General features: G+C 44.3%; 1 protein-coding gene across 7 annotated transcripts in view; it reads right to left on the bottom strand.

The window, feature by feature from the left end:
* UNC5D (unc-5 netrin receptor D) overlaps window positions 1-10432 on the bottom strand; it is a 494738-nt gene extending 484306 nt beyond the window's left edge. For all 7 annotated transcript variants that reach the window (XM_031440128.2, XM_031440127.2, XM_031440126.2 and 4 more), the window contains exon 1: window positions 10042-10432. In XM_031440128.2, the coding sequence (XP_031295988.1) occupies window positions 10042-10150 (109 nt within the window). In that variant the 5' untranslated portion in view covers window positions 10151-10432. The remainder of the gene's footprint in view (window positions 1-10041) is intronic.
* Window positions 10433-10633: the final 201 nt, after the last annotated feature.

A 10633-nucleotide genomic window follows, 5' to 3' on the forward strand; every position in this document is an offset into this window, starting at 1 on the left:
TTTAGTCTTCTGGTATCATTCTTTTGAATTCCTTTGTGCCTCTATTGATTGCTTTTGTTATTAGAGGCCTGAAAAGGAAAAGAGGTAAGAACAACATTGAGAAAATGAAGATCTGGGTTCATGAGCAAACGCTGGCAGAAACGAACTGCTCAAAGTCAAGCAAGCTATGCTGCTTCTCTAGACCTTGGCTGCTCATGCAGAGATTTGAGCTTTAGCCTAGAAACTGTAGGGTCTTTTTTCAGCAGTATAATTTTATGATTCTTCTCTACAAATGGGATAGAGAGGTATGTAGAACTCAGTGATCAAATTAGCATTTATCATATGTTAAAGGCCATTCAAATGCTATCTGCTGCTTTTAGACAAGGCACCTCCACAGAGCTAGAAAAAGTTTTATATGCAAGGATCAAAGACAATTATGAAAAATGAGGACCAATGGACTCCTGATTTTTTAAATCTCTTTACAAAATGGGAAAAAGTCATTGACTTGAGACCAACCGGAAGGCTGAGTGCTGTACCTTGTGACTTTTGAGTTAAAGGTGTTTTTATTAAAGTAATTTGAGAAGAGTTCAGATCGAAATTTAACCTGAAACGGTCCATCTAGTAATTGTGAGCCCAGGCACCCAACTGGGCCACCACTGGCTGTAGTGGAGGGTTCCCAACCCCCCTCGGCCCTTTTCCACTCATCCCACTTCTGTTACTGGAGTTGCACGTGTGTGCATCAGCTTACAACCACTGACTGAAGAGTAACTGATATATAAAATCACACATCTTTTATTGTTGATACATTTTTGAAATTTTTATGCCATAGCTTACAAGCATCATTCCGAAGTGGCAGTAACCTGCCCTGATAATTCTACTTTCAGAGTGTTTTTTATTGAAGATTTTGATACATATTTAAAACACTTCCTGAAATGCTAAAAAAAATACCATGAATAAATGGTCCTGCAAACAATGGGTAGCATCATAGAATGTTAGAGCAGGAAGGAGCTTTAAAGATACTTTAGTCATTTCTTCTCATTTGAGAAATGAAAAGAACCAAATGATATGTTGAAGGACATGTGTCTTCAACTTTGCAGCCTGCCGCACTGCATGAACAGGAAGGGAGTTCTGACTCGAGAAAGAGACGGAGCAGGAGAAGACTGAGAGTTGGGGGTTAGGTGGGCGAGATCAGGGAGAGAGAGAGAAACGGGGGGCACTCAAATTAAGAGGCTGACTTTCAAGTCAAAATTGTGTTGACAACTCAAGTTTAAGTGTTATTAATGTGATTTAAATTAACAGCATCGAACTTTAATGATGTAAGTTTACGGTAATGATGATATATGACATCCTACTAATATATAATACAGACACACAGATATCCATGCATTAAGGCACTTATCACCTTGACAATTATTTATAATTGGCTGTACGAGCGATGGTGGTGTCTGCTGCAGGCTGTGATATGGAAGAGCTGCCTTTTCACAATGCTATCTGAGACAGATGTGCATTTCAAGCTGTCTGCTAAACTTGTGAAAGTAGCCAATGGGTTTTAGCTTTTGTTTTTTTTGTACTGGGGGAGTGGGTGGTTTGTTTGTTTGTTTTTTCTCCAGGGTTAAAAAAAAATTAATGACAAATATTTTAAAAAGCTTTATTTCTTTAAAGCCAACCCCAAAACACTTACATCCCACCTACACATCTCACACTGACAAAACCTGTGAACCTCCTGATTACCTTTTTTAAGGGAAACAACTTTGGAAATTTCCGGATGCCAGCTGCCAGCAATCACTGTAGCTGCTGGTCCCAGGGCTGAGGGAGATCCAAGAGTTGCCTATTCAGAAGGACATTTACAATTTTCCCAGCTCCTTTCCAAAGGCTGACAACACACTTATATTTCTCTAGCAAAAACTTTATTTTGCAGTCCATATGTTCTTTTCCTATCTCTTTTAAGAATAGGTTAGATAACTCCTGAAGACACACTGATGAAAATTACTACTGTTAAGTCCAAATGCATCGGGCCACTACATGACTTCCAAAAACAAATTAAAAGCCTTTCATCTTGTTTCACAACAACACACAGAAAGAAAAAATAAGGCCCAGGCCCTCAAAACTAATAATAAAGACAAAGTATCTTGATATCTATGCAGATTAAGAAGCCAGAACATTATTTCTAAAGAGTGTCTGCAATAGCATTTTTAAAAATAAAACCACCAAAGAACTCATTTGTGAGGTTAATTTAATGAACTCAATTTTAATTTCCTTTTTTTAAAGGAAAATATTATTGCTTGGCAAGTTCCTTAGAATATTTTACATATCACGTATGCCACACTACAACATACCATTTTTCATATAGTCACAATTCCACTTGCCTCCGAGCTCTCCTGACCCATTTCCCACTGCTCCTTTTCCCAGATGGTAATCACTTCTGTTCATAACCATGAGAAACATAGCACCATACAGACCAAGAAGCCAACCCGGGTATCATTCAGGTTTTTTATTCCTTTCTTTCTGCTTCTCTGTCACACGTGTTTTTGCATCAACAGCTCTGTCTCAAATGGGATGTGAGCAGAACGTTGTATCGTCCAACTTAAGTGCAACCGATCTCTTTGGTAGTAAAATCAAATTACATGGTAAAGTAGTCAAAAAGGCCCAGAAACCACGTGGACACTCAGCTTCTAATTGTAGTGCAATTTATGACTCCCTGTCTGGTCTTGGGTGAAAAAAAAAATCTCTAAACCTTGATTTCATCATCTGTTCAATATCGGGGTAGATGTAAAAATACAAAACATTGGAAACTCTGAGTGCACCTTAAAAATGTCAGGTTCCATGCAAACGAATGATTATTCAAAACAACGGTCCATGAGAGTATCAGATCTTACGCTTCAGCACCTTTTCAGAATCACGTGTCTAGGAATGCAGGCTTGACAATCGGTTGAGGGGGAAAAAACGGAAAACTCTCTTACAGTTATTTAATGTTTTCTGGCAAACTAAATTTTCCTGAATGTTTTATCATGGTATTGAGTAAATTTCAGAAACTTTATCCTCAATATTACTTATACCTTAATATAATATGGTTAGAGGGAAAGTTCTTAGTTAGCATGTGCTATTTTATTGGACAAGAACTACCAGGTACTGGGTAAGTAGCAGTAAGCACGATGGACATTGCCAAGTAGAGACAAGCATCTTTGAGCAAAAACAGACCCAAACACCCGCTCCCACATCATGTTGTGACCAGGAGAATCCCAGCTGCTTGGGGAGCATCAGTACTGTTCCTCTGTTTTTATTCTTTGTTTGTTGGGTTTTTTTTAACCAACTTTTTTGTTCTACCTCTTACTTAAATATAATCTCACTCTCTCAATATCCTGAACTCAGAATCATTTTTAGGTGTAGCTCTGATCAAGAGACATGATAAAATGAAAAGAGCACTGAAAAAACCCTCTTATTTAACAAACAGCTGACTTTGGGCAAACTGTTCAGCCCCTGGGGGCCTCAGTTTCCTCTTTATTGCAGAACGAAGTCAGTGCAGATTGAAGTTTTCAGGTACTGCAAAACAAAATCCGAGACTTTGAGAATATTGCATCCATCTTTACCAACACTAGAAGCAAGATGCTGTATTACATCAAAATGGTGCTCCCTGAATGTCTATTCGTTTTATGAGTGGCTGTGTGTTTTTGTGTGTTAAAACTGACGTGTCTGTCTTTGCCTACTCTTCTGTTGGCGTGTTTACAATAATCTCTACTGAATTCCACTTCACACTGGCTACCAAGTGAAGGGCAATACTGAAAATCAAAAACAAAACAAAACAAAACTTGAATTACTAACATCATGACCCTGCTACTCAAAGTGTGGTCCTGGACGGTGTCACCTGAAAGTTTGTTAGAAATGAAGGCTCTCAGGCCCCTCCCCAGATTTACTCAATTAGAATGTGCATTTTAACAAGACCTGCAGTGATTCAAAAGCACATTAACATTTGAAAAGCACTGATTTGTGTGTTTCAAATATTACCAGTTTAGCTTCCGTAACCCATGATCATTTGGTTTCCCTTCCTCTTCCAGTAGATTTTATTAAATTATTAAATTCAAATAAAGATGATAACTACTAAATAAGTACTGTTATGAGGCAGACACCACCCATCACCTGCAAACAACCCTAAACAACGTGCCACAAATTTCTTTACAGGCAAATCTTCTCATCCAATATTGAGTAGATACATTTGCTTTTATAGTCAGTCATCGACATCTCCAAATGATATTAAACACAGTTATTCCAGTGTTGGTTGGATCCTTGAAGTAGTAAGGACGATTTCTCCTCTTTAGCCTCTAGCTAGCTCTTGCTTGCTCTGCCTGTCTGCCAATCACTTACCTTCTGGAATGTCTGCAGTGTCATTTTCCCTTGGGCTCACCTGATTGAGAAATTACACCATTCAGTCTAAGTAACAGCACATCCGTAAAGTCCATTCTGATTCAAGGTCCACATTGTTATGGTGAAATTTCCTCATACGAGTCCTCCTATTTTTCCAACACCAGGTTGGACTGGATGGATACACACAATGCCAAGGTCTCTCTCTTGGGAGGAAGGCTCTTTTGCACTTTACGAACCAGAAATGTGGGAGCAGAAAGTCAGTATCTGCCTGAAGCGAGGCTGTCAATGACCTCACTTGGAAGACAGCTGTCGGCTTCCAGCTTCCTTATTTATGAAGGAAACTGTCAGAAGAAACTGATCATACAGGAAAAAGACAGACCTCCCTGTACTCTTGCCCTCTTGAAAACAGTATTAGGAAATATTTTATATCCTGGAGGGGTCTGATGTAAGCTGAGAAGCATACTACATGTTTTGGTTTCTACTTTAGTCCCATAAACACAGCCCTCATATTTCTGCCCTTGATTTCTAGTGCAGGAATGTCCAGAGTGGGTAAGGGGTGTTGAGGACAACACAGGTGGTACACACTGTCCTGCACACAAACCCACTTTCAAAAGAAACACTCCAAAAAGCACGAGAGAGTTTGCAGTGGATTTCTAATGCAGTCCAAACGGAATACATTAACATCCGCCTAATTCTGAAAATTATCTACGCACAGCATGTGTACGCGCACAATGAAGGCCATTACGATGCAATGTGGTAAATAAGGGGGGGGGGGGGGGGGGGGGGGGGGGGGGGGGGGGGGAAATGCAAATAGAATATCTATTTTCTATAAATGAATCTAGCCATCTGCCTCGCAAAAGCAGCAGCAGGGGTACCCAAAACAGCAAAAACAGCAGCCTCTGGTGTTAACAATCTATTCTCAAATCTCATGCTCCACATTTCCCCAGCAAACAAGGCTAAAAATACAAGACAGGCAACAAATAGTCTCTTGGGATCTGCCATTCCATGGATGGCGTACTCAATCAGAGGAATATCTTGTGTTGAAATGCAAAATTGGAAGAAAAAAAAAAAAGCAGGCTATCATATTAGAAACTGGCGTTCAGAATTTTAAGTGTGAATCCGATCCCAAAGTACATGAAGCTGAATGGTGAGAGGGTGGCTGTTTTCATACAACATAAATCTCTGAGATTTATCTGAATACATTTATAGATTTATTTAAGCTCCTCTAAATTCTTCTACAAGCCTCATAGTTATAGAGATATAATTTTAGTACTTATGTCACCAAAATATCAGAGTCATTTTGTTTGCAGCATAGTTTAGAAAAGCGTCGTTATTGTGGGCTCTGGAGTCTGACTACATGGGTTCAAATCCAGGCTCCACCACATACTAACCCTGCCGCCCTGAGCAAGGTACTTAACCTCTCTACGCTGCACTTCTCCTATCTTAAAGATGAGGCTAAGAAGAGTACTTAGTTCTAAGGGTTATTTTAAGGATTATATGAGTTAATGTGTGTAAAACACTTCAGAATAATGAACGGTACCCACTAAAGACAGTCAGTGATATGATTATTCAATATTCAAACAAGACTGCAAAAATGCCTTCTCTTAAGGAACAGGCATAATAGAAAGAGTGGGGGCAACATGATGACAGGTCTCCTGCCAACAGTGGCCATTAAGCAAATGAGAGGGTAGCAGATATGGGTCTTTCCCAAGGGTGCATGAGAATGACCAAGGAAAGTTCCCATTGGCTATTCGGTCATGCTGTCAGTTCATGAAGGCATCAAAATAAGGAGGAAAGGAGAAAAGACAATGACACAGCTGGCCACGTGGCACTACCTGGAGTACAGGACAATCAGAGCTAATGACAAGGGTGCAATCAAGAAAGAGGACACATCCGGGCTCTCTGTGAACATCTATGCCACGTTAAGCAGACACCCTGTATCACCACCACCTCCTTCCTTAAGAGGAGGTTATAAAGCCAGTCATTTTTTGGTACACTTGTCTTCGGGATTAGGTTTTAACACCTGTGGTCTGGATTTCTAGCCTTCATATTTAAAAAAGAAGGCAGAAAGGCACAAGGGAGTGATAACAAACATTCACTATCTCCTGAGCAACCAATTCCTTGATAAGCCATTAAAGTGAGCAGTATTTTAAGTTGGGGACTTATTTGGTAGAAAGAGGATGGTAAAAAGTTTACAAGTCATCGATGCAATAGACAGAAATGGGCTTCCCTATCTCCTAAGACAGCCAGGTCCAGGACTACCAGATGGATTCAGTCACTGAGTTCTGGAAGAGCTCACAGAGGATTCTCAGAGATCCATTGGTCTTCCCACCCTATGCGGTACCACTTAAAGAACCTCGGACCACTGATGGGTCATTCAAAGAGTGAGGAAGCATGGGAAGAGTGGCATTACTATTTTTCCTAGGAAGAATCTGAAAAAGGGTGACAGGTGCTGATATCACAGGGCCAGGTAAGAACAATGAATCTCTTATGAACTGAGACACTTAAGAGATCTCTTGAGCAGAACACTCAGGGAGGGAAAGAAGGTGCCACTGGACTGCTCAAACTAAGACCACCACCCAGGAGTCACAAAAAAGAAAAACCCATCAGGAAATTGGGAGAAAAGCCTCTTTCCTCATAGCCCTGTGGAGGAACAAATGTAGGAGGAAAAAGGAACAGAATGCGGGACGGGAGAGGCAGTGATAATGTTCATCAAGGAGGAAGTGAAAATAGATTTAAAACTGTCCCAACTAGGTGAATAAATGGATTCAAGTATACGTAGACCATATGACCCTATGATGCCTATGAAATGAGTGTGGATTTCTCCTGACCTTAATGCATGACTATCATTACCAGAAGGAAGATTTCATTGTCCAGGAAAATTTTTAAGAGGAGGAGGAACTGTGTGACAGCTTATCCTATCTAAGACCACTTCCCCCCGCCCCCCACCGCCTTTAGACTGGGAGATCTCCTGTACAGTGTCCAACAGAGGACTCACAACCAGATCAACAGCAGTTCTCCTTTTTTCCAAAGAACAAAAACAAATCAGTATGACAATATGATGGGGATTCAATTAGCACCTGGCAGGTCACAAATAACTTTTAAACAACCTTCTTTTAAGTTGGAAAGTGTTAATATATACAGTAATCATGGTACCAAAGTACGCCACCCACCAGGAACAGAAATCTGAAGAAATGAGTCTTGTTTACAAAGAATATTGCTCCTTGGGTCACTACTAGTTTCTGTGGGCAGTCCCATGCCCAAGTATTTTCCTCTTTGAGTACATTTAAACCAATCATCTGAAATCTTATTCTGATTTTCAGACAGTTTTGCCTTAAGTATGGAGAAAAAGAAAAGGAAAAAAAAGGAGTGGGTACAATCTTCTCGGAAACAAATAAATGATAATTGCAAAGAAATGGCTACTGAACTATGAAATATTCTTATATCATCAAAGTGAATGGCATAATTCTGTCTGTCCTGTTCTTTAGGGGAGGCAGAGAGTCTGGGTTCAAATCAACATGAAAAGGCTTGCGGAACAACAACAACAAAAAAACTGTTTATTTCCGTAAGTAAGAACACTGTAGGGCCAACACCGAGACTGTGTAAGACTACTCAGCAAACATGTCCCCAGAGTGTACCTCATCTGGCTTTTAAGGAATGGAAACCTTCCTGGGCTGGGAGAACTTAAGGAACATTGAAACACACCCTTTGTTCTGAAAACTCCAATTGCGTCCAACTGTCCAAAGCCAGATGCCTGGGCTTCTCAGGATTTCCAGGCTGCTTACTGCTCATTTCTTGGGGATTCTCTGACAGATGCTAAGGGTCATGGGCTTCCTGCCCCAGAAAATAAAATATTACATGGGGAATATTAGTCAGACGTACTGCTCCATTCCATGTGTCCTGAACATTACTACGATCTGTGCAAGACATTTGTTGTAAATAAGCCTGCGGAGTGTACAGTATGTTTTCCAGGAGTCCTTTGAAGAACAGCTTGCAGACAAGAGGTGCTAGCCTTAGTTTCACAGCCAGCAAAACTCCATCCAAGAGGCTTTTGGCAGGCCCCCCTCGCTCTGGTTTCAAGCTGGCTTCAAGACAGCCCCATCAACTAAATTCCAAGGGTCAGGACAGGGAGTCAATCACCCTTAGGTATTCAGCAGAGAACAGTAAGTTGGGACTCAGACATTTAGCTCAAATTCAGAAAAGAAAAGGCCCGCTTTCCCCCATAACAGCGTATTAAAAACAACTCAGAGCTGACTTTGCAAGGAGGCGTCCTCCGTAGTAAATTAAATGGCTGAAGCTTGTGCTTCTTCCAGCAAGCAAAAGAACTCTGCTTCACTATAACCTAGCGTGGGCAATCCCTGAAGCTCATTTTTAACCTTCCCTGCTTTTTAAAAAGCCTGCTCCATTTGGGGGTGGTGGGGTGGTGGGGGGGAACTTTGCAGGGAATGAAATGTAAATAGCCACTGAACAAGATTTCAAAAGGGAAAGCCTCTATCCATCTTTTTTTAAATTCTTCATTTCAGACAGCATGACTGCTTTTAACACACTGGTAGCTTTTTATAAAAATGAGATTATATTGATTCTTTTCTGATCGTCCTCACCCCTTTCCACCCTTTTCTATCTCCCAGCTACTCACAATGTGTTCAAGGTAGCCAGCAGAGCAGAGGTGAGGTGGACAGATCAGTGTCACCTCTCGCCAGACAAGCATTAGGTAAATCATTTGATGCAATTACAAATTCTAAGCCTAATGGATGACACCCAGGAAAAGGGAAAGGTAAAGAAGAGCGGGAAGGAGACGCTTCCTGACGATTTCCAAGGTAAAGCTATGTGTCACATTGCCTCTGATCATCTTCAAAACAAGTCCGCGGGTTTTATCTTTAAGTTGATGCGCCTTGTCCTCGCTCAAGGTGGAGCTGAAACCAGTTGCAAAATTTCACACTGCTGGAGTCCAGAGGATCCAGGAAAAATGGGTCTACGTTTCTAAGTCAGAAAGAAGCAGCGGTTTCACTGACGCTCAGCAGACACCGCGCTAGAGAGCTGGATCGGGCACCGGGCAGGGAGAGGAGGCGCCGGATGACCCGGCTGGGCACTGCAGACGCAGTTAAACGCGAATGGTGCACGCAGCTCTCCCGTGCTCCCGTACATACGCGGCCTCCTCCAAAGGAAACCCAGTGCTGCCTAGGACCTCGGGCTGGTGTCGCCCAAGGGGTGTCAAGCTTGGAGGACTTCAGCCTGGGTGCTGCTCCCCGAAGGGAAAAGGCGCCCTCTCTAGTCAAGCCTCCGCTGCAGAGACTCCCATCACCCGACCCCTCTCCCCACGAACTCTCGGACGCCCCTACAGACGCCCACCCAAGAACGATCTCGCCTCGGAAGGAAGTGGAGAGGACTGAGGAGAGCGAAACTGGAGTGAAGAGGTGGGGACTCCAGTCTGCAGCAATTGGGGAGGGCTTGGAAAATTGAGCAAGCGACGAGAGTGAAGGAAGGGCAGGGGCCCCGGTCCCAGCAACCTGTAGGATTGAGGATGATCGCAAACTTGGGGTGGGAGGCAGTGGTCCCCTCGGAGGTCCTCCGCCCGAGTCCCATCCCGTTGGGCTCGGCGCGCGGAAAGGTGCAGGGCGCAACTTGGGGGGTCAACGCCATAGATGCGGGTCCCGCTCGGTCGCCTCGCCCCCGACCCCGCCGCTCGCTCAGCCCGCCGCTTACCTCGGGCAGCCGCAGCCGCAGCCCCCGCCGCCCAGAAGCAGAGCCCCAGCCAAGGGAGCCACCGGAGCGCCCGTCCAGCGCCTTCTCCTGCGGCGGCGGCTGTCCCCATGCTGCTAGCCCCGCTCCGGAGTACGGCTGCTCTTCCGAGCCCCGGGAGCCCGGGGGAGGCACGGCGAGCTACGGGCCAAGACCAGTGGGTCCCGGGGGTCTTCAGCGAGTGACTGCTCCACGGCCTCTCCCTACAGCAGCGGGGCAGGGCGCTCCGAGCCGCCGCACGCTGGGTACCCAGAGGATGCACGCGCTCCCATAGCCTCTCACAGCAGGGCGATCGCTGCCGCCACAGTCACTGCCAGAGTCGACCGCTGTCCCCGCCGCACCTCTCGCTCGCAACGCTCCCGCCGCCGCCGGATTCCGGACTAGGGAGTGGAGAAACGAGCCCGCATCGCTAATGAGACCCCGGCGGCCGCCCCTCCTCCTCCCCTCCGAGCGGCAGCCAATGAGCTGGGCCGGGGCGGGACGCAGGGCGGGGCGGCAGTGGGCGGGACGAGGGGCGGGGAGGTGCAGGTGAGCCCCGCGGCGGCTGCGCGCACCT

The sequence above is a fragment of the Camelus dromedarius genome, chromosome 22 (assembly GCF_036321535.1).
Source record: "Camelus dromedarius isolate mCamDro1 chromosome 22, mCamDro1.pat, whole genome shotgun sequence".
NCBI classification, from domain to species: Eukaryota; Metazoa; Chordata; class Mammalia; order Artiodactyla; family Camelidae; genus Camelus; species Camelus dromedarius.